The sequence below is a fragment of the Serinus canaria genome, chromosome 17 (assembly GCF_022539315.1).
Source record: "Serinus canaria isolate serCan28SL12 chromosome 17, serCan2020, whole genome shotgun sequence".
NCBI lineage: Eukaryota > Metazoa > Chordata > Aves > Passeriformes > Fringillidae > Serinus > Serinus canaria.
Window position 1 is genome coordinate 8554894 of NC_066330.1, and position 27005 is coordinate 8581898.

General features: G+C 50.8%; 1 protein-coding gene and 1 long non-coding RNA gene across 8 annotated transcripts; one reads left to right on the top strand and one right to left on the bottom strand.

Moving 5' to 3' along the window:
- The first annotated feature begins 4850 nt into the window (after nucleotides 1–4850).
- Nucleotides 4851–7931, top strand: LOC103819056 (uncharacterized). Its single transcript, XR_007778992.1, has 3 exons — nucleotides 4851–5010; nucleotides 5454–5555; nucleotides 7167–7931. It is a non-coding gene; the product is annotated as an uncharacterized LOC103819056 (long non-coding RNA).
- On the bottom strand, nucleotides 7453–26827 carry TMEM268 (transmembrane protein 268). 7 transcript variants are annotated; one of them, XM_050981131.1, is made up of 10 exons: nucleotides 23430–26826; nucleotides 22324–22493; nucleotides 20775–21083; nucleotides 18684–18793; nucleotides 16512–16619; nucleotides 15260–15409; nucleotides 14190–14300; nucleotides 12686–12763; nucleotides 11357–11542; nucleotides 7453–9939 (listed from the first exon to the last, which is right to left on the bottom strand). In XM_050981131.1, exons 3-10 carry the CDS (start codon nucleotides 20872–20874, stop codon nucleotides 9784–9786), a joined length of 999 nt encoding a protein of 332 aa, XP_050837088.1. In that variant the 5' UTR covers nucleotides 20875–21083; nucleotides 22324–22493; nucleotides 23430–26826; the 3' UTR covers nucleotides 7453–9783. The 7 variants fall into 7 exon arrangements, with proteins under 7 accessions (XP_050837088.1, XP_050837089.1, XP_050837087.1 ...); XM_050981132.1 differs by having other exon boundaries at nucleotides 22313–22493; XM_050981130.1 differs by lacking the exon at nucleotides 22324–22493.
- Between the last annotated feature and the right edge of the window lie 178 nt (nucleotides 26828–27005).

The following is a 27005-nucleotide window of genomic DNA, read 5'->3' on the forward strand; positions in this document are numbered from 1 at the left end:
ATTCCCTCCTAAGCAAGCTGGTGTTCCATGAAAAGCGTCACCACGGAGCTAAGCTGGAGTTCTGGAGAAGGGCAGGTGTAGCAGTGCTGAGGGTAAAATCCACCAACAAACTGGAAAATGTGGGGCATTTCTCTTAAAGGGTTCTGAGGGAGCTGGAGAGGGGCTTTGGATGGGGGTCTGGAGTGATGGGACAAGGGAAAATGGTTTTAAAATGACAGAGAGCAGGGCTAGGTTGGATTTTAGAAATAAATTCTTCCCTTTGAGAGTGGCGAGGCCCTGGCACAGGTTATCCAGAGGGGCTGCCCCTGGATCCCTGGCAGTGCCCATGGCCAGGCTGGGCAGGGCTGGGAGCAGCCTGGGACAGTGGGAGGTGTCCCTGCCATGGCAGGGGTGGCACTGCATGGGCTTTAATGTTCCTTTCAACCCAAAACTGTAAGTCTGTGATTTAGCTGCACAACTCTCCTTGGAACAGCTCTGGATTAATTCAGGCCTGTGCAGAACCCACGGCTCATAGCGGGTCTGAAAGGGCATCAGCCTGGTTGGTGGCTGGAGATGAGGTCCCTCAGGACCTTCAGGTGACATTCTGTGCTCATGGGCAGCAGGAACTGGGATGGATGACAGGCTGTTTGCAGCACATGAATTAATGGGACAACTCATTTTTTAGAGATTTTTGTACATCTGGAGTAGAATCAAGAGGCTGGGGAGTCTGTCAGTAAAATTCTGGTTTCACATCAGCACTGGGAGAAGTGCCCTGCTTTAGCCAAAATCCTGGAGCTCTGGGTGCTGCTCCACAGAAACCATGGGCCAGAGCAGCCCAACACAAACCACAAAGTGCTGAGCACTTCTGGCTGTGATTTGCTGCTTACAAGGGGACTGAGCTCTTTTGGAAACCCAGCCCAGATTATGGGTTTCAAATGCTAGAAAATCTCTAACTGAGCTCTTAATCCAGTTTATGGGTTTGTCACAAATGGAGCTGAGCCATTCTTGGAAAGAAAACTTGGCCAAAGGAATCTTCCTCCCCTGAAAACCACATACAAAGCTCAGACCAGCCAATCTAGATGGGGGAGTAATTAAAACGTGTCACAGCCTCTGTCTGTGGGTGAGGGAAGTGGGGACAGCAGGGCAGCTGCCAGGGCCGAGTGACAGCAACAGGAGTGACACCAAACCCACCTGGAGGCTGGGCTGTGCTCACACACCTGGAGGGCAGCTGGAGGTTCTCAGTTCCAGCCCTGCCATGGTGCCACAGCCATTTCCACCCCTGCAGGCTGTGCCCTGGGGCCATCAGGGTGCAGGAAATCATCTCCCTCTGCAGAGGCACAGGGTGAGCTCAGTTCTCCTGCTTCAGAGCTTCACAGAGTCGTTCTCCACATTTTACATTTAATAAAAAAATAAAGAATAAATAAAATAAAATATAAATAAATATTAAAATTATATAAATCATAAAAATAATATAAATATATAAAATTATCTAGATATAAATATAATATTAAACATGAAAATAAACGAATAAATAAATATTAACTATTTAAAATAAATAAATAAATAAAATTTTTTAAGAAGCAGACCTGAACAGGGCTATTCTATTTTACAGTCTCTTCTAACAGCAGCTCTCTTTCAACAGCTCATTTACTGCCCGTGTGGGACTCCACAGTGAAATCTGCTCAGCCATGAATCTAAAAGACTTCCCTTCACACTGATCCTCAGCAATCCTTGCTGTTCTCTGGCAGCCAGGCTGGCTTCTCTCTTGATTGCCCACATCAATAAATCATACATTATCTATGCTTGAATTTAGTGAAGATTCTGGTTAATGATGCATGAGATAGAAGAGGACTCAGCTGATGAGTTTTGCTGCTCAGTAAAAACTGGTTTGAACAGGGAAAAACAGCCAAGATGGATTTTTGCCATTAAAAACTCACTTGTCTGGTCTCGTGCATGGATCAGAGCAGATGCACTGATTAAAGTCACGATGGATTTGTGGAGTCTCACACACCAGCAAGGGAAATTGGAAGTGGAAGAAGAATCTGGGATGTGTTTGCTGCCAACAGACACAAGGAGCACTGCAGGAGTGCTGGAAAACGAGAGGGAGATGATCTGCTCACCCAGGAGAGCTCAGCAGTGCCCAGAGGGGCAGCCTGTCCTCCCAGGCCTCTCACCACCCACCTTTTCTCTTTATCTTAGCACCATCTAGAGGGACGTGTCTGCACACCCGAGAGGAGAGCACCCACGCACGGGGTGTGGAGCCTGGGGAAGCCAAACCTCAGAGGAGCAGTGCACCCCTCCAGGCACCTTCACAAGGTTCAGTCATTCCCCTTGTCCTGCTGAGCTCATCTGGAACTGGAACAATGGGTCCTCCAGAGGAATTGGAGGTTGGCAGTTCAGGGGAGTGGTCGGGAGGGTCTTGCTCGGGGTTTGGGGTTTTTTCCTTGATATTTTTTAACACCTACAGATGTTGCATCACCTACAGATCTTGCAGCTTTCAACAGAGGCCACATCTGGAGTGCTGTCCCAATTTGGGCTCCTCAGCAGGGACAGGGAGCTCCTGGAATGGGACCAGCAGAGGCTGCAGAGAGGAGGAAGGGCTTGGAGCATCTCTGTGCCCAGGAAAGGCTGAGGGAGCTGGGGCTGCTCAGCCTGCAGAGGAGCCCAAACTGAGAGGGGCCCCCAGCCCTGGCTGTCCCTGGCTGTCCCTGGCTGTCTGTCCCTGTGTGCAGGGAGGTCAGAGCAGGCCCAGCAATGGCCCCAGAGCCATGGGCAGGGCCTGAGCCCAGCAATTCCCCTGCACAGGAGGCAGAGCTGCTGCCCTGGGCAGTGCCCAGCTCTGAGCAGAGCCCAGGGAGCCTGTGGGGTCACCCTGACTGGGAACATTCCATTCCTGCACTCCAGCCCCATCTCCAGCCAGCCTCACACAGGGGCAGGAGGAATTGGGATGGATGACAGGCTGTTTGCAGCATATGGATTAATGGGACAATTCATATTTTAGAGATTTTTGCACATCTGGAGTAGAATCAAGAGGCTGGGGAGTCTCTTTGTCAGTAAAATTCTGGTTTCACATCAGCACTGGGAGAAGTGCCCTGCTTTAGCCAAAATCCTGGAGCTCTGGGTGCTGCTCCACAGAAACCATGGGCCAGAGCAGCCTGACACAAACCACAATGTGCAAGGCCATGGAAAGCAAAGTCCAACCAGCCCAGATCAGTGTGGGCTTGGTGCAGAGATAGGAAGGAAAGCACATTGCCCTGGTCAGAGGGCAAAGCAGGAGCTTTCAGAATTCACCTGACTGGGATTAAGGAGCACAGAGAAGCACAAAGAGCAGCAAGGTCTGGCAAAGGATACACAAAAGCTGCATTTCTTCAGTAGCTGGCTTTAGTCAGGACTAAATCAGTGCTCTGGATGTAGAATGGGGTGAAGACCCTGGAAAAACCAAGGACAATCCTCTGCCTACATTTTGTCTGTTAGGGATTGTCACCCCTACCACCCTCATACAATGGGTATCAGAGGGTTTGAAGGTCTGACATGGGGACAGAAGGACAGTGGAAGAGGGGTTGAAACTGGATGATCTTTAAGGTCCCTGCCTACACAAACCATCCTGCAATCCTGAAACTGTCCCTGCAGTGTTGAAAGCAGCACCAGAGGAGAAGGAAGGTTCCTTTCCTCTCCCCTGCCCCACACAAGCTCAGTGCCCACTGCAGGGACCCTCTCCAGCTCAGTTTGGGATCACAGCACAAGGTTCACCTCCCACATCCCAAACCCAGCTCCTCCAATGGCCACAAAGCAACACCAGCAACCCCTCCAGACAAGGCCAGGACACCTTTCATTTTCCCTCACCCAAACCTGGGAGCAGCTGCCCTGAGCCAGCACTGAGTGCTTTCTCCTTCCCGGGAGGGGCAGGGGGCGCACTCTTTCTCCAGCAGCACTGACAGAACCAGAGCACACAGTCTCCAGCTGCACCAAGGGAAATTCAGGTTGGATATTATAGGAAAAAGTTTTTCACAGAAAGAATGATAAAGTTCTGGAATGGCTGCCTGGGGAGGTGGTGGAGTCACCATCCCTGGATGTGCTCCAAACAAGACTGTGTTAAAAACGGAACCAGACTCCCGGTACTAAAGTGATTTCAGCATTTATTATAAGAAAAGAAATGCCTAAAGCAGGGGGCCCAGGGGCTGAGCAGGGTCATTCCCCCCGAGGATGGATCTGTGCCGGCGCTGGGGCTGCTCAGCAGCGATGGCCCCGATGGCCCAGAGGGAGCAGCACCGGTTCACTGGGTCAGAAGCCCCTTTTAATCCTGTTTTTTGTCCCTTTGAATTGGTTTATTTTTGGATCCTTCATTTGCATGAAGGTTTAAGGCGCTTGATTGGCCCATTACAGTTCTATCCAGGCTGGCTCGTTTCACAGGGGGGTGGTGCAGCATTTTACTGAGGTGTGTTATGGTACACGGAGTACCGGATTTCTTATAGCTACCCTTTAAACCCTTTTACAATATAACAACCAAACTAACAGTACAGGGACAGTAACAGTACTGTCCCTTCCAGAACCTTTCCCCTTGGTTAATCCCAAATCCCTCTCTTTTCTCCATGCTTGTCATTTGATCATATAAAACCAGAACTACCAGCACCCCCGAACTTAATGATCCATCTACTATTTTACAACAGTTTCTAACTTATTTTTAACAACTGGATGTGCCCGGGTTTAGTGAGGTGTTGGGGCTAGGTTGGACTCGATGGTCTTTAAGGTCTCTTCCAGCCCAGCGATTCTGTAATTCTGCGAATTCTGTGCAATTTCTGAATTCTGTGAATTGCCGGGCAGTGCCAGGCTGAGCCCTCCCCGCGTGTGCCGGACCGGGCGTTCCGGGAGCAGCATCCCCGGGGGAGGGAGGCAGGCAGGGAGGGAGGGGTGAAGGAGGAAGCCGAGCTGTTGAGTCAACGCTGCAGAGCAGCCTGCGAGAGCTGAGAGAGGCACAGCTGCAAAGGACAGATTTGCTGAGCCACGGGAAAATGGTTTGAGTGATAATCAACGGTAAGGGAACCTCTGGTTTGGGGAGAGAGCTTAGAAGGGAAATACTCTGCGTATTTCACGGCCTGGGCTGGTGGGGGGAGACAGGCTGGTGCTGGAGGGGTTTGGAACACAGCCAGGAAGGCAGGCACAGAAACAAGTCCCGTTTATCCCGGGAAATCCAGTGCCTCCCTATCCTGGGAAATCCAGTGCCTCCCTATCCTGGGAAATCCAGTGCCTCCCTATCCCGGGAAATTCAGTGCCTCCCTATCCTGGGAGATCCAGTGCCTCCCTATCCCGGGAAATTCAGTGCCTCCCTATCCTGGGAGATCCAGTGCCTCCCTATCCCGGGAAATTCAGTGGCTCCCCCCTCTGCGCTGGAGTCCTGGGCTGGCTGGGGAGGCTGCTTTGGGGGGGCTGCTGATTCCCAGTGCCACAAAGGTGTCCTGTGTCCCCTGTCCCCCCAGCCTGCCGCTATGCGGCCAGGAAGATGAGGAGCCTGTGCAGCCGGGAGTCCCGGGAGCCACCGCCCTGCCCGGCGCAGGCAGCGCCCCAAAGCCAGCACCGGGGTAAGTGTGGGCTCAGGGGACAGGGACATCCATGTGTCCCCAAAGCCAGCACCGGGGTAAGTGTGGGCTCAGGGGACAGGGACATCCATGTGTCCCCAAAGCCAGCACCGGGGTAAGTGTGGGCTCAGGGGACAGGGACATCCATGTGTCCCCAAAGCCAGCACCGGGGTAAGTGTGGGCTCAGGGGACAGGGACATCCATGTGTCCCCAAAGCCAGCACCGGGGTAAGTGTGGGCTCAGGGGACAGGGACATCCATGTGTCCCCAAAACCAGCCCCAGGGTAAGTGTGGGCTCAGGGACATTCACGTGTCCCAAAGCCACCACCAGGGTAAGTGTGGGCTCTTTGGGGACAGGGACATCCCCACACCTCATCCCAAACCTGCTGAGACAGGGAGGGCAGGGCTTACCTGGGCTCAGCTAGGGGTGGGGGCACCTCCACACTCCCTGTCTGTGCTCCCAGGACCAAGCTGCAAAAGTTTCTGTTCTCCCCTGCTTCATTTCTCCTGGCTGGTTTTGTTGTTAAATGTCATCCCTGCCCCTGGCAGAGGAGCAAACCAGCAGCCTTTGGAAAAGGGGACAGACATGCTGTGAGGTGGGATTAGGGGCACAAAAAGATGTCACCTGCTCCCCTAGAGCTCTATGTCCCTGGGACACTGTTTGTAACCCAGAACCCTGCCAAACACCAAAACACAACACTATACACTGAGCTGGCAATGAGAGATCCCTGCCCTTGCCTCCCACTCTTCCCTCCCTGGCCCATTTAAAGCCCACATCTGACCCACAGTGGCTTTGCAGATAAAGCACAGCCCCAGTTTGGCACCAGTTTGGCACGGTGGTACAGCAAGGACCATCCTGGCTCCTCTCCCTGCCAGGGCATGGAAAGTTCTCCAGCATCACCTGACTGCACTGCTCAGGTGCCAAAGCTCCCTGTGAGAGTGAACTCAGCTTTGAGCAGCAGGCAGAGCAATCTCAGCACGGCAGGGATGTGCCCCACCCGTACTGGTTGCGCTGGTTTGGCTGAGTCACTCCTGAGCACATTCCCAGGCAGCTGCCACAGGGTCAGGCTGTGCCTGTCACCTCCTGCCTCAGCCAGGAGCTTGGAGCTGTCCCTGGAGACTCCAGGGAAGGTGCAGGGCTGAGCCATTCCCTTCCCACTGCCCTGTGAGCTGTGTGGGAGGGGAGGAAGGGGGAATTGTTTGCACAGGGGATCCTAAAACATGTCCAGAATTTCACCTGTCCCCTAAAGTAACAGCTGGCTCCTGATCAGGGAAGGGAAAGGGGATGTGTCCCTTCACTGATGCCTTGATTAAGGGTGTGTGAAGGAGAAGCAGAAGGAAGGAGCAGCTGCCATCCTGCAGTGGGAGCCAGGAATTTGCAGAGGCTCCACGAAGATCAGGGAAGATCAATGATACATCACTTGGATGTATCAGGGAGAGGAATCTAACTTCTCCTTTTAGCAAAGCTGTTCAGCTCCTTTCTGCAGTTAATTGCTGGGTGTTGAATTGCAATCAGGATAGCTGAGGTTTTCAGAGGACCTTACTGTCCCTTCCAGAACCTTTCCCCTTGGCTAATCCCAAATCCTTCTCTTTTCTCCCTCCTTGTCATTTGCAGATGTAAAACCAGAGCTACCAGCACCCCCTGAAGCACCAGCCTCACTCCCCAGCAACTTCAAACCCATCCAGTGCAGGTCCTGACAATAAATCCCTCCTGCTCCTCTCATGAAGGCCACCAGATTCCTTCCCACTGATTTTTTGCTCAAGTCCTGTATCCCAGGGACTGGAAAATATCAGCAAATCCCTGCTGGATCTGCTCTCAGCACAGAAGCACATTGATAGAAAATGTCCTGATCAGTGTCTCATGACCAGAATTTTCTAGTTGGCAGAGGAAAAAAAAGAAGATCCCCAGTGTGTATCAGAAGATCCCCAAGGTGTATGAGAAGATCCCCAGTGTGTATCAGAAGATCCCCAGTGTGTATCAGAAGATCCCCAGTGTGTATCAGATGCTCCTGGCACGTGTGGCCATGGAACACCAGGGGAAGAGCAGGAGCCATTGCATGCTAGCAGGGAAATGGGTTTTTATACTGTGAAACCAAATTATGTTCCAGTGGTGTTGGTAGAAATTCAGACAATTTCAAAATCAGTTTCTGGGATGGAATAAGAGTTTTGGAGCTTGGGTGAGTGGGAATCCCTTTCCCCATAGCCAGTGAGCCCCCAGGGGATGTGCAGCACCCCTAGAGCAGAGGCTGCAGGGAGGTGCCCCCAACCCTGCCCTGTCACAGAGCAATGACAGCAGAGCCCCAAACCCCACAGCTGTGGGGGGGATCCTGCCTGACCCCTCCTGTGACAGCTGGACCAGCAGTAAAGGTGGAAGAAATCAGCTGCTTGGGAGTGTGGTGGGTTTTTCTTCTGGAATGAGTTTGGTGTCACTGCAGTGCTTGGGACCCTGCACTGGCAGCACGGGGGGATAAGGAGACCACATGTGGGGGCACTGATAAGGGGATCACATGGGGGGGGCACTGATAAAGGGGATTATCTCTGTTTGGGGGGGTCACTGATAAGGGGATCCTTTGCTGGGGGGGTCACTGATAAGGAGATCCTTTGTGGAGGATCACTGATAAGGGGATCCTTTATTGGAGGTCAATGATAAGGGGATCATGTGGAGACCTCACTGATAAGGGGATCCTTTGTGGGGGTTCACTGATAAGAGGATCATGTGTTAGGGACTGGCTGCTGGGGGAATGGTGCTGGGGCCTCAGGCAGGAGGAGATGGATCTCATGTCACCATTCCTGGTGACAGAAACAACAGGAGAAGGAGCAGAGTCATCCTGCACCATGGGAGGTGCCAAATCCTGGTGTCCAGGGCTCAGCCTCCTGCTGCCACCCCCAGCAAAGCTCTGGCCTTTGCTGGTAAGGGGCTGTGTGAGGGGGTGATGGTTGTTGGCAGGAGGGTTTGGACACAAACGAGTCCCAGGCTGTCCCTGGGTTGTTTCTGACCCCTGGGGCAGCTCCTCCTCACCAAGCTGGAGAGCAGGAGCTCTCCAAGGTGAGCAGCTTTCCTGCACCTTTTATTAGAGTCCTATTTCCACTCATTCATCCAGGACAAGAAATTGCAGCTCCCTTCTCTGCCCCACAGCTCCTCCACACTGGAGTGTGGGGACAGCTCTGTTTTGGGGTTTTCCAGCCCCCTCTGGTCACCTGGCCCAGCTGTGGTGGGTGTGGAGCACTGTGGAGACAACATTCTGGTCAGAGAGAGAGAAAGCCAGATAAGCTTTCCCATGAATTGGCCTGGGAAGTTTTAGGGAGGCAGACAGAAAGAATGGTAAAATACCTGCAGGTGGTATTTTCAACAAGTTGTTTTCCTCCAAGATGTTTTACCAAAGGGCATATTCTTAATTAGCCAATCCTGGGAAATGTGTTGATTAAATGACCAATCAGGTCCCCCTGTATCAGACCAGGGTATAGAAGAAGGGATTCCAATAAAGTCAGGGCTTCTGGCCTCTCAGCCTTCTGCCCTGGAGTCTGTGTCTGTTGTAACAGGACACAAAATAAATGCCACACACACTGAAACTTCTAAGGTGAAAAGAAGAAAGTTTATTTCTTGACTTTGATAGATGTGGAATTTCAAAAGTGAGCCTGGATTGGAGGATGAAATTGTTGCTTCTCTAATGACATTGGTTAAACTAACAGTCTATCAATTTTCTCCTTTTCTAGAAAAGAATGCAAAAAACAATCATTATTTACATAAAAGTGCATTGTTGTGGTGTTGTGAGGGTCCCCAGGACGAGGTGAGAGATGAGAATTTGACTCCAAGTTCTCAGAAGGCTGATGTATTATTTTATAATATTATATTAAAAGAAATTATATACTAAAACTATATTAAAGAAAGAGAAAGGAGACATCAGAAGGCTTCAAAAGAATGAATAATAGAAACCAATGACTGACCAGAGTGTCTGACACAGCTGGACTGGGATTGGTCATTAATTAAAAACAATCCACATGGGACCAATCAAAGATGCAAAGGCTGGTAAGCAACCTCCAGACCACATTCCAAGCAATCAGATAATTATTGTTTACATTTCTTTTCTGGGACTTCTCAGCTTCTATGGAGAAAAATCCTGGTGAAGGGATTTTTCAGAAAATATCATGGTGACAATGCGTGAGAAACTCCTTTACAAAAATGTAAACAGCAGAAGGCTTAGAAGAACAGGGTGACGTGTGGCATTCCTGACTCAGCAGCAGAGCAGGGTGCTCTGGATGAACTGGCAGAGGCAGGGGACGCTGCTGTGACCGAGGTGTCCCCCTGGGCTGGCCCGAGGGAGCCGGCCCGTCACCAGGAGCCGCACGTAGCACGCGCTGAAGATCACCAGGAGCTGCTGGGCCATGGCCTGCAGGGAGCAAGAGAGCTGTCAGGGCAGGGCCTGCTCAGAGCAGCTGTGTCACCGTGCTCCACAGTTTATTTGGTGTGGGGTCACTGAGAGAACAATGGGAAATGGCCCTGGGTCACCCCAGGCTGCAGGGGGTGAAGGAGGAGAACTGCCTGCGTTTTGCTTCCCCATTAGCTTGGGGTTTTGTCCTAGCCCAGACCCTCCTGGTTTTAAACCAGCCATTGGTTTAAAATGCGGAATTCAGGTTCAAAATTGTGGAATTCATGTTTACAAATGTGCAATTCAGGGTTTCCTCCTCCTCCTCCTGCCTTCAAACCAGCCACTAGTTTTAAACCTTCCTTAAAACCAGACACTCATTTTAAACCTGGCTTCAAACCAATCACTGGTTTTAAACCTGCCTTCAAACCAACCCTGGGCTGTGGGGTTTGGTCCTGGCTGCCCTGAGCACCCCGAGGCCATCACCTGCCTCAGCTCTGCTCCCTGGGAGCCCATCCCAGCACCCACAGGGATGGGAGGGCAGGCATGGAAAGATTCCTTCCTTAACCAGCCCCTCCCAGCTGTGGTTTGTGCACTTCAGCCCCGAGCACTGCCTCCAGGCCCTGGCAGCCCACATCACTCACCTGCAGGGGACACAGGTAAGGGACACTGGGGACAGCCTGGAGACAGCCTGGTGACACGGGCAGGTCCTGCCCCAAGCCCTGGATTTGCTGGGGTGGAGGTGAGCAAGGACAGATAACTGGCCCAGGTCCCCTTGTGGCCAGCAGTGCTGGCACACTGTCCCCACAGGGGGTGACACCAAGTGACTGCTGGCCTGCAGGTGGCCCTGGGGACCTGCCCACTCTGTCCCTGCCTCCTCGGGCTTGTTCTTGCTTGTAGACAGCCAGAGAGCCTCAACCTGCAGGGATGTCACCTGCACTGAATTCACTTACTGACAGTGACAGGAAAAGTGCAAAATAAATCAAAATCATCCCTTTGGTAGCTCTGTGCTGAGCAGGAATCGGGGCACATTTGTTGCTCAGCGTGGCACAAGTCTTTGAAGGCACTTTCCATGGAGGAGACAAAGGCTGGGCTGATCCATGGCTCAGCTCAGCCTGGGCAAGGGCATCAGGTCCCTGGGAAGAGGTTTTCTTCCAAACAGGACCCTTGGGACCAGCAAGGAAAAGCCCAACCCATGAATTTCTCAAGGATTATCCCCAGCTGCTCAGACAGCTTTGAATTCAGGTTTACAAATGTGGAATTCAGGTTTTAAGGGTTTCCTCCTCCTCCTGGCAGCACCAGGCCTGGAGAAGGTCTGTGTGGATTTCCAGGTGCTTCTGCTGGAGAAAAAAGGTGGTGTCCCCCATGGCTGGGATGAATTTTGGAGCTGAGATGCCTTGGGGTGATTTGGTGCCACTGTCAGGGGGGTATTTCTCCTCACCTGGGGTGGGCCCTCGGGGATGAGGTGCAGGAGCTCACTGCAGGTCACAGGATCTTTATTCAGGGTCACCTCTCTGGATAAAAGAGGGGATTCTTCACATGGAGCCTCCTCCTCCACCCCCAGCTCGGGCTGAACTGCCACATCCATCACCACCCAGAGCTTGTTCAGCCTCTTCCTCAAGCCTGCCTGGAAGAGAAGGAGATTTTGAGGCTCTCCAGAGGCAGGCAGCAGTGGTGTCCTGAGGAGAGCCTTTACAGGGCACCATTTATCCCTGCATGGATTTAAATCCTAGGATTTCCCACCCCAGGCAGCAGTGGTGTTCTGAGGAGAGCCTTTGCAGGGCACTATTTACCCCTTATTGGTTTTTATTCCTGGGATTTCCCATCCCAGGCAGCAGTGGTGTCTTGAGGACAAAGTTTGAAAGGTACAATTTTCTCTTTTTTGCACATTTTTCACTGCTGGGATTTCCCATGCCAGGAGCCATGCCCAGCACTTGGAGCTGGGTGTCCCTGGCATGGCCTGGCTGCCCTCAGCTGCCAGTGGCTGCTCCCAGCACCACAGACACAGCCTGGCATAGAGCATCCTGTCTTTAAAAACAGAGTTCTCTCATCCCCTGTGTGAATCCAGGAGCTGCTGTCCTTCCCTGGGCTGCAGCTTTCAGGGAGATGAGCAGCCTGGAGATTTCAGAGGGCTCTCCTCTCTCAGCCCACAGAAGCAGTTCAGTGGATATTTACACACCCACAGAGAGCAAAACATTTTCTGAAGGCCAAGAGGGCAAAGTTTTTATATAATTACTCAGTGCAGCAATTCCTGCTCCTCCAGGCTATCCCACTTTTTCCAGGAGGACAGCTCAAGGTGGCAGCTGTTCCAAGGTGTGCCACATGCTTCCAAAATCTGCCTTTTATTCCTGGTGACTTTCCATCATTAAAGCTGCACAGTTAATTATCCAGACACGCACATTCCACGGGGTCTGGAAAAATTCCTGCTGAACTGGGCAGGGACAGGTGCACTTTATTCACCTCCCAGTCTGCCCAACTCCCAGTGCACAGCAGGGCACTCAAACACTCATTTGTCCTTGCCCACCTCCATCCCAGGCAAAACCCAGCCCGAGGAGGCAGGGACAGAGTGGGCAGGTCCCCAGGGCCACCTGCAGGCCAGCAGTCACTTGGTGTCACCCCCTGTGGGGACAGTGTGCCAGCACTGCTGGCCACAAGGGGACCTGGGCCAGTTATCTGTCCTTGCTCACCTCCACCCCAGCAAATCCAGGGCTTGGGGCAGGACCTGCCCGTGTCACCAGGCTGTCTCTAGGCTGTCCCCAGTGTCCCTTACCTGTGTCCCCTGCAGGTGAGTGATGTGGGCTGCCAGGGCCTGGAGGCAGTGCTCGGGGCTGAAGTGCACAAACCACAGCTGGGAGGGGCTGGTTAAGGAAGGAATCTCTCCATGCCTGCCCTCCCATCCCTGTGGGTGCTGGGATGGGCTCCCAGGGAGCAGAGCAGAGGCAGGTGATGGCCTCGGGGTGCTCAGGGCAGCCAGGACCAAACCCCACAGCCCAGGGCTGGTTTGAAGGCAGGTTTAAAACCAGTGGCTGGTTTGAAGCCAGGAGGATCTAGGCTAAGACAAAACTCCAAGCTAATGGGGAAGCAAAGAGCAGCCAGTCCTCCTCCCTCACCTCCTGCAGCCTGGGGTGACCCAGGGTCATTTCCCATTGCTCATCTCAGTGACCCCACACCCTCAGCTGCCCTAAACCCCTTCCTGCTGTCTCACCTTTGTTTCTAGGGATTCACACCACTGATTTTTTACAAAATTGCCCATTCTCAAGGCTGCTCTGAGGACACTGTTGAGAAGAGTTTTCCAAGAGCAGTGTGTTGGGGATGTGAGTCCTGCCAGCTGAGGCAATCAGAGCTCTGTCCTTGTGCATCTGCCAGCAGCACAGGAATGCAGGAAAATGCAAAATCCAGAGGGTTAAAATGGATCTGACATTGGAGCAGACAGAGCCGTTGTAAATCTCTGGGTTATTTGCTGCTCTCAGGCAGTTTTGGGACAGGTAGGTCAAGGTGAAGGCTCCCTGGATTAGTCCTCTAATGGACTATGCTGGCCTGAACAAATGTGGAATTCAGGTTTACAAATGTGGAATTCAGGTTTGCAAATGTGGAATTCAGGTTTGCAAATGTGGAATTCAGGTTTTCAGGGTTTCCTTCTCCTCCTGAATGACTTTGCCCTCCTGCAGTGTTCCCTGTTCCCTTCCCTGCTTCACCCTGGCTTCTCTCTCCATTTGTATTTTAAGCCTCTCTCTGTGTCTCTCTCACCTTCCTTTAACACCTTCATGGAGCCTTAAAACTCTCTTCATTCCCCTTAATCCCTGTCTAGTGCAAAAAAATCATCTCTGAAAAGCAGCAAATGAGCCCAAGGATGGGGATTTTGTTTTTCTCATGTTAGAGTGTTTGGGGGGCTGTTTGGTTTTCTCCCTCTTGTTTTTTTGGGGTTCTTTTGTGCCATAGGAACTTTGCTATCCCTCTGCTTATAGGCAGAACCATCAGTGGCACATAATTATAACACATTTGTGGCAATGATTGTCTGCCCTAATGAATCCCACTTCAATCCTTTAGACTCCTTTTTTCCAATCCTCTCTTACAGGAGAAATAAAAACATCCCAATTCCTCATACCATCCTGTAAGAGACAAAGCAGATCCTAGCAATGCCACCCTAGAGGATCACAGCATCAATAATAATTGATGTTGTGATAAATTGATACAGGTAATTGATATAATTGATAGATGCCTCCAGCAGGAGACATTTATCGAGGAGGGATCTGAGCAATTGCCACCAAGGATACTTGTAGGATGTTGTGTGGCCCGTCCAGGACATCTGTAATCCCCAGGATTATGCTGTGTTTGATAAAGATTTCATTGACAGCTGCCAGCCTCACATCTGTGTTCACATTTAGCTGTTAAAGAATGCAAGGAAAAATAACACAATCCACAGCAAAAGTCTACAAACTGCAGCTGGATAATCCCAAATACTGCAGCTGTGAAAGAAAACCAGTGGGATTGATTTCCAGTGTCATGTTCTCCCTTCCACCCCTCAGCAACTCCTTTCCTGAACCACTGTGAACCCCCACATTTGCCTGGTTTCCTCTTGGAAGAATCATTTGCCCCAAACCCCCTCTGGATTTTGAATCAAGATTTTCCAATATTATTCTTCAGCCAAAGAAATGGTGCCAGTGATGCCAGGGGCAGAATAGAATGCAAGGAGGGATCATCAGGATCAGGGCAGGAGCCAGAGCTGCTGTGGGAGCACAATCCAAACTCTGCAAGGGTTGGTCTGCAGGGTGACCCTGCTGTGGCCTCTCAGTGCTCAAAGAAACTTCAAGAGAGCTGGAGAGGGACTGGGAATAAAGGATGGAGGGACAGGACACAGGGAATGGCTCCCACTGCCAGAGGGCAGGGATGGATGGGAGATTGGGAATTAGGAATTTTCTCCTGGGAGGGTGGGCAGGCCCTGGCACAGGGTGCCCAGAGCAGCTGTGGCTGCCCCTGAATCCCTGGCAGTGCCCAAGGCCAGGCTGGACAGGGCTGGAGCAGCCTGGGACAGTGGGAGGTGTCCCTGCCATGGCAGAGTTTGGAATGGGATGAGCTTTAAGGTCCCTTTTAACCCAAACCAGCTTGGAATTCTCTGATCTCCAGCAGCAGGAGGTCTGAGCCAGCCTGAGCAGCTCCAACACTTCCCTTTCAAGCATTCCATCCCCTCCCTTGGCTGCAGAACATCCCTTGCCTTCCCTGAGTGCTGTAAAATTACTCCCTCCTGCCCAAATCATTGTATTCTTTGCCTGCAGCTAGGGAATGGCCCAGCAGGAGGAATCCTGCTCCCCTCTCTCCACATTCCCACACCAGAGCCTCCTCTCACCTTCCTCTGGTGCCCATCAATGACCAGGATCACCAGGACAGTGAGAGCCAGGGCCACCAGTGTCACCAGCACGCCGGCCCCCCAGGAGTGGCCCAGGGAACACAGCTGGAGGGTGGAGTAAAGGTTTGTCCAGAAAGAGATGTAGAAAACCTGGGGGAAAACAGAGAGGCTGGTGAGAGTCACAAACCCATGAAAGTGAGAAGAGTCACAGGAAGAAGGAAATAACAGTTCTTTCTCCCCTATAAATTAGGTCCCATGAGATTTTTCTCAGGGTGAGAAAGGACAAAACTTCTTTCCAATAATAAATAGAGGTAAGAAAGGATTGGAAACACTGAGTGAGCCCTAGTTTATTTTAAAAAATCACCGCTCACCAAAGACAAAGAGTGAATTATTAATGATGATTCATCCCTAGGAAGGATTTCAACTGAGTTCTTCCATTTAGATGAGGAATGCACTCACTGAGGCATATTGATAATAATTCTCAGAGTCTCTGGATTTAGAAAGTTCTTATTTCAAGGTGGTGCAGAGACTACTCAATTACAGTAATGCTCAACCAGGGGGCACTGACACAGGGCTAAAAGGGTGTGTTAAAGTCAGGGAAAACTGGATTCCTTCACCTCACAGAGCACGGATTTGGGCAGGAGATTGCCTAAGAGCAGGTGTGACATGTAGGGCACAGCATCATCTCATAATGACAAAACTCAGGTGCACTAAACAGACACCAAATCCCTCAAAACACTGAGCACCAATTCCTACAGTATCAGTGAAAGGAGATTTGTATAATGGCTATCAAAAAAAAAAAAAAAAAAGAGTAATTAAAAGATTTGGGTTTGATCACACCCTCAGCACACTGCAAAGCACCAACCTCACAGCAGATGCTCATGGTTGGGTCTCTGGAGGAGTTTCTTTCACCAGAAGAAGACAAGACCAAAAGTTGACTGATTCATTGGTCTAAATTAACATCAGGACCAGAATGCCTTGAGATCTTTAAAATCAATTTCTACAAGAAGCCCATAGGTGCTGTCACCTCAGCATGTGCTGGTCACCCTGGGACAGCCTACTTTGGGGGGACTGCCAGCAACAGCGTGGAGAGAGAGCCCTGCCCTCCACCTGCAGCAATTCTGTAAGCTGGAATTGCCAAGAGAACCCACCAGGAACGTGTTAGAACCAGGATTTGCTGCCCAGCCCAGCCCCGCTCCCTCCCTGGGCACAAGAACGCGGTGCCAGGCTGGGCAGCCTGCAGTGCCCTCACCATGGCCATGGCAATCTGGAAGCCCCTGGAGCTGTAGAACAGGTACCGCCTCACTTGGGGGCTCAGCACACCCTCCTGGATCAGCCTTCTCCACAGATCCATCGGCACCTGCCCGGGAGCAAACACAGAACCACAGCCAGCCTCCAGTGCGGGCTCCAGTCCCAGCAGAGCCAGCTGGGCAAAGCTCGTTGGTGCTGTGGCTCAATAAAGAAGGATGTCGTGGGAGAGCCTGAGATAAGAGATGGGGGACATCAGGTGGCTCATCAAAATGCTGTTTCTTGTATATAAAATGTTCTTCATTGTATACAAAATGCTGTTTGTTTATTGTCTTTTACAGCAGCCATGGGTCATGGGTGACAGAGCCACACCTAAAGCTGCCAGCTACAGCTGTAGGCAAGCCTGAAGCCCCTTTAGTTATGATCACAATGCATTATATATTTTTCTTTGCTGAGCATATTAATACATAGCAACCAATCAGCATCATTCACAACACCTTTACTATTACCTACAGCCTATCATAGCTATCATTACCATATTACAGTCATTGCTGTCCAACCACATGAGTTAGGATGGTACAGTTTAAGCTTAAAGTTGGTTTTCTCTTTTCTTACAGTGGAAAATTCTTAAACCTTTTTTCTGTGGCAGCAGCTCTCTGGCCACAGAGAGCAGGCACAACTTTCCCAGGCCTTTCTGGGGAAGGCTGTGATGATCAGAGAAAAGAATGAGAAACAATTCTTCGCTTGCTGCCCTTGTTGTGCACATGTGGAATGTGTTATGGAGATTTGTTTACCCAGGGGTGGTTTCTTAATTGGCCACTGGTGATGGTGTTTGGATTGGAGGACCAGTTGAGTCCAGGTGTATCATAACTGTCTATAAAAGCAATGGGTTTCTTAATAATGATATATTTAACAAAGTGACTGATCAGCATTCTGTGAGTCATGGTGTCAATGCTAATTATTACCCAGCTGGGGGCCACTGAAATGACAATTTTCTACTTGCCACATCAGCATGTTTGTTTGTATCTTCTCCTTTTCCGAAGACCTATTTCTGCTTGGTAAAAACACATTTTTGTTTGTGGTCAACATATCCTTTGCTCTAGTCATAAAATCTCTTTCCAGCTTGACTTCTACTTTACTTTTTTAGTTGACCACTAAGACTGGCTCAGCAATTCTTAATTTAGACATCTGTTATTGCTCTATATCAAAACTTGCTTCCATCTCTATTCTGCTCTCAGGTTCTACATTCAGAGATCTTTCTGCCAAGCACACATAGCTGTGAAACTTTCTTGTCAAACTTACATCTTTCCCAACAATGAAGGACACATTTTATAGTGGGAAAAAAAAAAAAAAAAAAGGATCCATCCCAGATATTCCAGTTTATTTCTCACATCCCCTTTTATAGGGTTTTTTAAGAACATCCCCTGTCTACCCCCAGTTGGTCAGTAACAAATTGTTATTCTGTATTGATTGGTCACTCAAACCCTCAGTGCGTACGTGGAGGAAAAGTTGTTTGTGAGAGATAGTTTTAATTTTTCTAACAAGCAGTGTAAAAAGAGTTTATACAGGTGGCTAATGTTTATCACAGCCCTAAAGCTCTTTCTCAGGGAAAGCAGGTTGTTTTCCACAGTCCTAAATCTCTTTCTTAGAGAAAACAAGTTGTTTTTCACTGCTGTAGGACCCTGAATTTGTTTGTACAAATTCATTTCTCACATTTCACTACCACTCCTCATGGGGCACTGCAACCCTAATGTGTGTCCCAGAGCTGCCTCCCACAGTGAGCACCTCCAGTCCCACCCACAGAGCTGCCACAGACCCAAAATTGTGTTCCTGCCTCAGTTGCAGTGAATAAAACCTTCCTGGGAAGGGCAGGGACAGTCACAAGGGAAGAAAATGGCGTTTTGTGATGAAGGACAAGACAAAGCAGATGTCCCAGGGATGCTCTGCCCTGTCAGAGTGAATTTTAAGCAAAATTCACTCCCAACTACCTTCAAAGAGTTTCTCCACAGAGGTTTAAGCCAAGTTCATCCCAGGTGACTTCCAGCCCACAGGGAACAGACTGAAGTTGGGCTGAAACAAGCAACTCTCAAACAAAAAAACCCCAAAGCCATCTGGGCCGTGGGTGTAAATGCAAATTATGCAAATCCAGCTGGAATTAACTCCCAGGGGAGCTCACCTGGACGCCAAGGGACTGCAGTTTGTCAGCACAAAGTTCCATGTCAAAGGAGGAGCTGGGGCAGGTGTTGTCCATGCTGAGCACCAGCAGCACCCGGCCTTGGGGGGGTTCTGCAAGAGCCCAAAAGGGCCGTGAGCACAGCACTGGGGGGTTTATCCCACAGCCAGGCAGCACCTGGCAAAGGGGAGCCTGAGAACAGAAACCACCCTGGGGTGACTTAAACTGATCCAGAACCCCCTCCTTGGCCATTGCTAAGGAGCTCTGCAAGCAGCCTGAGACCCCCTGGAAGGAAACAGACTGCAGAAAGGGAGGAAACCCCAAAAAACATCCCAGGAGGGAGCAGCCAGAGATAAGAGGAGATAACAGATGCTCTGATGTGCAGCACTACCATGTCCTGCCTCAGCAACCCCTGATTGGAAGTGTGGAGGTGAAACAGCAGGCCAAAGGCCTGCAAACCAAACCTGACTCAAACAACTGTTTTCCACAGTCTTAGAGCTCTTTCTCAGGGAAAACAAGTTGTTTTGTGAGCTGGAATTGCCAAGAGAACCCACCAGGAATGTGTCAGAACCTGGATTTATGTCCCGCTCCCTCCCTGGGCACAAGAGCCCCTGTGCCTGGCTGGGCAGCCTGTGGTGCCCTCACTGTGGTCATGGCAATCTGGAAGCCCCCGGAGCTGTAGAAAAACCAGTTTTGGCTTTCTCAAAAACCAGTTTTGGCTTTCTCATGGCTTCTGTTGGTCAAGTCAGGATTTGGCCTGTAGGCCTTTGGCCTGCTGTTTCACCACCACATGGAAGGACAATGGGCTCAGGCTGCTCGGTGGTGCTGAGGCTCGCTGCCCTCTTGGAGACCCTCACCACCATAAAAACCAACTTGAGCAATGAATTCAAGCACTTTCCAACAATGCCATTGCTTGGGAATGTGGCAGGGCTGCCATGGAGCACCCCCAGACCCTCCAGCAGTGTGGCTCTGCTCAAGGCTCTTCCAGTGTCAGCTCAGGGCAGGATCACAGATACATCCCAGAGACTCAAGAGCCTAAAGAGTGTGAGGACAGCCTGTCCTAGATCTGAGGAGCAGCACAGGAGAGCTGTGATCTCCAAGCAGCCCATCTGGCACCCACCTAGAACTTACACAAGCTGTGCTACAGACAGAGGAAGAGTTTGGGCCTAAGGAAGTGGCTGGTTCAGCTGAGATCCTGCTTCACTGAAAGGTTTCACCCTAATTTCCTTCCCCTTTGCAGCTCCAGGGTTAACCAGCTGTCCCTGGGCTGCTCCTGGGGACATTTAGAGCAAAAATGGGGCTGGGCTGGAGGGTGTGGGGGGTGTGAGTGACCAGCCATCCATGGCTCTGCCAGAGGGCTCCAAGCCCTGTCCAGCCTGGCCCTGGGCACTGCCAGGGATCCAGGGACAGCCCCAGCTGCTCTGGGCACCCTGTGCCAGGGCCTGCCCACCCTCACAGGGGAAAAGTCCTTCCTAATCCAATCTAAACCCACTCACTTTCAGTTTGAAGCCATTCCCCCTTGTCCTGGCACTCCAGGCCCCTGGACACTCTCTCTCCATCTTTCCTGCCAGCCCCTCCAGGCCCTGCAAGGCCACACTGAGGTCCCCCCAAAGCTTCTCCTCTCCAGGTGAGCAATCCCAGCTGTGCCAGCCTCTCCTCCCAGCAGAGCTGCTCCATCCCTCTGATCCCCCTGGTGCCTCCTCTGGATCTCTGCAGCAGCTCCAGCTCCTCCCTGGGCTGGGCCAGGCCTGGGGCAGCTCTGCAGGTGGCCTCTCACCTGGGCACAGGGCACAGGGGCACAATCCCAAGGTCAAGTTTCCCAAAGGTTTCTCAGCCTCAAAGGCCGAGAGGAGAGGCCTTGCAGGGCTGCTTTTCTATAGGTTGATTCATTCATTCCTGCATATCAGGCATTAAAAACAAAAACCCCAAAGCATCTCCATCCCCTTCCCAAACTGCTGAAACATCCACAGTGTTTTGGTACCTTCACAAGTGAGATGCTGTTAAAGAGCATCTTTGGTAAAATCTGTCAGTGGTTATTTTAAGAACACTGAGCTCAGATCTGCCTCTCCCTTTAGCAATGAGCTGCTCCCTTACCTGGCACCCACTGCAGGGCTCCTTCCTCGAAATCACTCTTGCTGTACAGGAGGGAGGACCCATTCTTCTCAGTTCCACCAGTCTGGCTTTTCTGGGCCATGCTGAAGGTGTGTCTCCTTGAAGGATTCTGTGTTTTCTGGTCAGAAATTCAGCATTTCTCTCTCTAATTCAGCATTTCTGTCTCTCCCTGCTGGGAAGCAGCAAGCAGCCCCACAGCAGCTGAGTGGGGAGCAGATTGTGAAAGCCTCACTCCCACTGCTGCCTTCCTGGCCATCCTGCTTCCCCTGAGCCACGAGGCATTTTCAAGCCCTGAAAAGAGAAAAACAGCATCCCAAATCTTGCAGAGACAGCAAATAAAGGATAACAACAGAGACTCTGCTCCTGGGGGATGTCAGCACCTGGTGTTGGCCAGTGTGAGCTCAGTACATACAGACTCACTTTTTATGTTTGGTTTTTGTTGAGAGGTGAAAAAGTTATCCTTAAATATTCCTTAAATTATCCTGACATCCATCAGCATTCACACTTTGCAATCAATTAGCAAGGAACAGTCAGGGTTTCTCCTTGCCAAGTCTCTTTGCCATCACCTCCAGAAGGACCTGGAGCTGGTGGAAATGCCCCTCCCTGGAAGTGACACTCCTGCTCAGTGACACGGGCACAGATCCTCACCACAGGATGGGAGAAGTGCAGATGAGGCAGAAAAATGCATCAGCTGAAGGCAGAGTCAAGTGGGAGCTCCCACCCAGCAGCAGTGAAGCCTTTGAGGGTCTCTGCTTTCCCTTCCCCTCTCCTCTGCTTTCCTCTCCCATCTCCTCTCTTTTCCTTTTCTCTCTCCTCTCTTTTCCTTGTCCCTCTCCTCTGCTCTCCTCTCTTTTCCTTTTCTCTCTCCTCTCTTTTCCTTGTCCTTCACCTCTGCTTTCCTCCTCCTCTCCTCTACTTTCCTTTCCCCCTCTCTCTCCTCAGGGAAGTTCTCCCAGCAGGCACAGTGCCCAAGGTTTTCCAGGTGTTTTTTCCTTGCTGACACAGCTCTCTAACCTCCTGCCAGCAGCTGTGGGTGGCTGTTAAATGCTTGGAAGACTCTGGAGTTTACTTTTCAATTACCTTCCTATGCAGCTCTCCAAAACCACCACTTCCTTTTTAACCTCTGCTCAAACCAGGAGCCTGTTGCTGTCCCCTAGTTGGAGGAATCCCTCACAGATCTCACCCACTGTCCTTCCAAAGGAGATTGTTTTCTTTCTGACTTTTTTTCTGGTTCTTTTTCTGATGGTTGTGGCTGTATTTACGCCCTTGCACAAGGTCAGGACAGTCTCTGGTTGAAGAATGTCAGAAAGGAAATGGAGGCAAGAGAAACAACATGGAAAAAAAACATGGAAACACAGGGGAAAACATGGAAACACAAGGGGAAAAAAGCCCCAAAGGGCTGAAAACTCCTTTAAAAAGCTGAAACTTAAAGGATCCTAAAGGATCTGAACTTAAAGGATCCCTGAAAACTTAAAGGATCCAAGCAGTGGATATGTGTGCACACAGGATGGGCACAGCACCTGCTCTTCACCTGCACAGGTGAGGAGAGGCTCCCTGGGCACAGCTCTGCCATGAGGATCGTGGGCACCACGTGTCACAGGGCACATCCCAGCACCAAAAGCTGCATTCAGAGGGTTTTCTCACTCCTTTCCTTCTTTTGCCATCCAACAGAAGGGAGTGTAAAATCAAGATGGAAAAGCCCTGAGAAGACAGAAGCAAAGAGTAAAAAAACAGAAGAAACTAAAGAAAAAACTAATTAGAAACTAAAGAAAAGCCTGATTAGAACCAACCATCCTGTGGCTCCTGCTGGCACATCCATTTGGAGAGGAATCCAGGCTCTCTGGCTCAGATGATGAGAATTTGGGGCCTCTGGAGGACAGTCCCCAGAAGGTGACAGTGAAGGTGCAGCAGCCCAGCCATCCCCCGGAGGGAAACAGCCTTCCCCAAATGCTGGGAGCTCCTCAGCCAAAGCAGCTTTGTTTTTACCTCTCAGTGCAGCACAGTTTGGCTGTGTTTTCTTTCCCTGCAGAACTGCCCATGTGTGGATTTAGTCCCCCCAAACCTCCCTCTGATCCCTCCTGGGGCACCTCGAGGAGCAGCCTCTCCTCTCCTGCACTCCCAGGTTCTGTGTTCTCTACATTTTTTCTTTTACTTTTTGCAATGCCAACATCCTTCTGGTCAATTCACTTCCTTCTTTTTTGGACACCTCCAAGCCCTCACTTAACAGCAGAGAAACCTCCAGCAGGTCCTTCTGCCTCATTTCTCTCAAGCCAGCAGAGCCTTACCTGGTGCTGGGAATGCAGCTCAGCCTCCTCCTCCTGCTGCCTGTCCTTTACGTGCCACTGTCCCACTCTGCACTGCACAGGTGCCACACTGTGCCACCCCCAAGCAGGAAGGTGCCAGCCTGTGCTGGGTGAGGTCCCTGTGTCCCCTGTGCCTCCTGGGAGCAGGGATTACCCAGGCCTGTGCCCCTGCCTCCCCCTCCTCACCCTGAGCTGCAGCAGGGACTTGCAAAATCTCCCTGGTGCATGTGACTGCCCCTGGGCTGGCTCAGAAATGAAGGTTTAACCCTCTGTGGTTCCTCAGAAGTGTTCCCACCCTGAAGGCACAGCCACAGGGGAAGATTCTCCTCCTCACCTTCAGCAGGGAGAGGGTCCAGAGCTGGAGTTGGAGCCTGAGGAATGTGAAGAGCTGAAGAGTGGCACAGACAGGAGGCTCTCCCCTTCCTCCTCTAGGATCAGCCAGGCAGGATTCAGGAACTACAAATCCCAAGGTTGCACCACATCAGCTCCTGTGAGTGTTTCAAGACAGGGCTGGAGACATCAGAAGAGGCAAACACAGATCTCATGCTCACTGTTCACCAAAGGGCCATGGAAAGCACTCAGGAGCAGGGATGACAGGCAGGAGCTGTAGCCCTCCCCAAACCAGGCTGTGCTGATGTGGAGCAATTTCCCCCTCCAGCAGCTCCAGAAGAAAAGCAGGAGGCTCAGGCACAGTCAGATGGATCCTCCAGAGTGCTGCTCATGCTGGAGTTGTTTGCCTGGCAATGCTGAGACACCATGAAAACCAAATTCCTTAGCCTGAGAGTTGTGGTATCAGAGCTGCCCAAAAGCTGCAGGATCCATGGAGAGTTGGAACAAAGCAAATCCAGAGGTGGAAGGTTGAAAGAAAAGGAAAAATCAGCTCTTGCAGTGTCTGTGTGCACTTCCTGGAGCAAAGGCTGCTCTTCTGGAGGGATGGGTTCTGCAGCCCTGCCTGCTCCAGAGCTGTGAGTTCATCCCATCACGTGGCTCCACAGGCAACAGGAGCAACTCCAAAGCCACTCATGGGATCCTGTTCCACTGGAAACTAGCAACACCATCCAGGTACTGGGAAAAATCCCATCAATCTGTCACCAGCTCAAGGCCCAGCTCCAATCCCCACCCAAGACAGGGCCATGAGAAGCTTTGAGTTCTTTTGCAAACGCTCCACATCAAAAGTTTTGGCTTTGTCTGCTCCTCACCCACACAGAGATGCTGACAGGGAACACGAGAAGCCACGAGCACTGCCAGCTCTCTGCAGGAAATTGCTCCAGGCAAATCCCTGTGGGACAAAAACTTGAAAGCAGGGAGGATAACGAGCTGCAACACAGCCCCTGAGCCCCTCTTGTTTGGCAAGACACAAACGATCTTGGCATCAGCACCTCCAGCAGCAAACTCTTGCTCATTTCAGAGGAGTGCTGGGATCACTGGAATGCCAGCATGGTTTGGGTTGGAAGGACTTTAAATCCCATCTGATTCCACCCTTCCACCAGCCCAGGCTGCTCCAAGCCCTGTCCAGCCTGGCCTTGCCCTCCTTTGCCACATCTGCTGCCTCTGGGGGTCCCCCCAGCCCATTTTCCCAAAGTCCTGCAGTGCTGTGCAGCTGCTCGTGGGTTGCTCCAAGCTGATGTATTTGATTTCACCTTTCTCACTTACTCCTCCCTGCAGGGAGGCTCAGGCTATTGGTTTCAGATCATTTCTCCCACTTATCAAGATCATTTGGAATTGTGATTCAGTGCTCTGTACTGTTTGTATCTCTTCCCAGCTTGGTGCCCTGGACTTACATTGCACTCCCTGTTCCACCTGCTGCATTAATGAATATATTACAGGGAGACTGATTGCAGGGAAATGAAAAAATCTGCTTTTTCAAGATAGAAATTTGAGGACTGTCCCAGGCTGAAAGTGCCCACCCACCTAACCCAGCCTCAGGAATAACCTAACCCTTCTTCACATCCTTCATGTCATTTCTGAGGTCATCCTCCAGCACCTATTTGAAGTATCACTGCTTTAAATAACCAGACACACACATTTAGTCTGCTTTTGCCTATTCTGACCATGTTCTCTCTGTATTTACTCCATACTTTGATAAACTGAGCTCCGTTGCAGTATTTGGAATCCACACCCTGTGATTCCAGCTTTTCTGACCACAATCTGCATGTGGTTGCAGTTTCTCCCCACGTCAGCCTTCTTTGGACTGTGCACACTGCAGCCAACACTGGTACATCTCATTTTCTTTTGATGAAACTGCATTTTCAGGGGAGAACTGTGCCTTCTTTTTCCTAATTTTTTTCCCTAGTGAGCCTTAATTAGGAGAACAAAGTTGTTGAAAGCCTTGTCTTGCCCTTCTCCTCCCTTCCTGCACAAAAAGTCCTTTCACTCTGCGTTGTTGGATTTTTTTTGTCAGTAAAGCTGACAGATTGACAGTCATTAAATATAAAAATTTATTTCACACTACCCATAAATTACAAGTTTCAAATGAAGAATGACATTTGCTTAAGGCACTGAGTGTGGTTCTTATCTTTTTTTTTCCAACTTCTGCCTTTTTCTTATGAAGACTTAAAGTATTATTCTTTTTACTATGGTAATGCAAAAACCTCTTTTCTTGAATCTCAAATTAAAAGAGGCAAAGCTCGCTATGTGCCTGGGATAATGATTCAGCTATTGATCCAGAAGATGCTTTATTAGATTATTTTGAGGCAGACGAATGTAATTTAATACCAATTTATTTTCTATTCCTATGCTAGTCCAAGATACAATCTTTTCTGCATGAAATTAGCACTTTCTCCTTTCAACCTCAAAGAAACATTACACTGTGCTCCTTCCTTGGATTAGTTTGGGAAAACTTTTTCAGCAGAACATTGATCTGGAGGGTTCTCAATATTATTTTCTTTAAGACTTTAAAGCCAAGACCTCAGCTGGGATCAGCAGGTTCTTGCCTTGTCTCTCCCATTATGCATTAATGCAAGAACTAGTGAAGAGAGATAAAGGGGAAAGAGATTCCATAGGAGGAATACAGAGGCAAAGAGTGAAAACAGAGCAGGTTTAATGTGAGAGAGAAGGGAAAGGAGCTGCATTATGTTAACATGGTCATCTGTCACCTCCAGGGGACACTGCAGGGTGGTCCTGCCCCACAGCAGCAGGACAGCCCTGGGATACCCCATCCTGCTGCTCCCACCTCCCACGAGCTGCCCCACGGGCCAGGAACTGCTGCATTTTCTGCAGGGTCACCAAATTCTGCCTGCTCTGGTGTCAGCTGGACTCCAGGGTGGGAGAAAACAGCAGGAGCCCAGAGCTGGGGATGGCAGGAAAGGGATGGAGGGACTGCCAGCAACTCACTGGGCTGGATCTGCCATTAAAACAGCTCCAGATTTAATAAAGATCAGGAACTGTGCACTGACCTCACAAAAGCAGAAAAATGAGGAATTTAAGGTTGCCAAATGTGGATTTGCACCTGGAATACCCTGAAGTTGCCATCCAGCACAGCCAGCCTGGCAGCTCCAGGCACAGAGGGGAAGGGCTCCTGGACCTCCAGCAGCAGGAAGATGTAGGGTCTGCCCGTGCTTCTGAAAGTGCCCAAATGCAGCTGCCAGGAGAGCTCCTGCTAAAGCACTGCCAGCCAGAATTGCTGCCCCCCTAAGGAGAGCTCTCTGGACTCCAGACCCGGGGTTAGAGGTGATTGTCTTCCTTTATTTCATAGGATCACAAGAGCACAGAATCTCCTGAGCTGGAAGGGACCCCAAGGATCCCCCAACCCAGCCCCTGGCCCTGCCCAGACCCCCACCAACCCCACCCTGGCATCCCTGGCAGCGCTGTCCAAAGGCTCCTGGAGCTCTGGCAGCCTCGGGGCCGTGCCCATTCCCTGGGGAGCCTGGGCAGTGCCAGCACCCTCTGGGGGAAGAACCTTGCCCTGAGC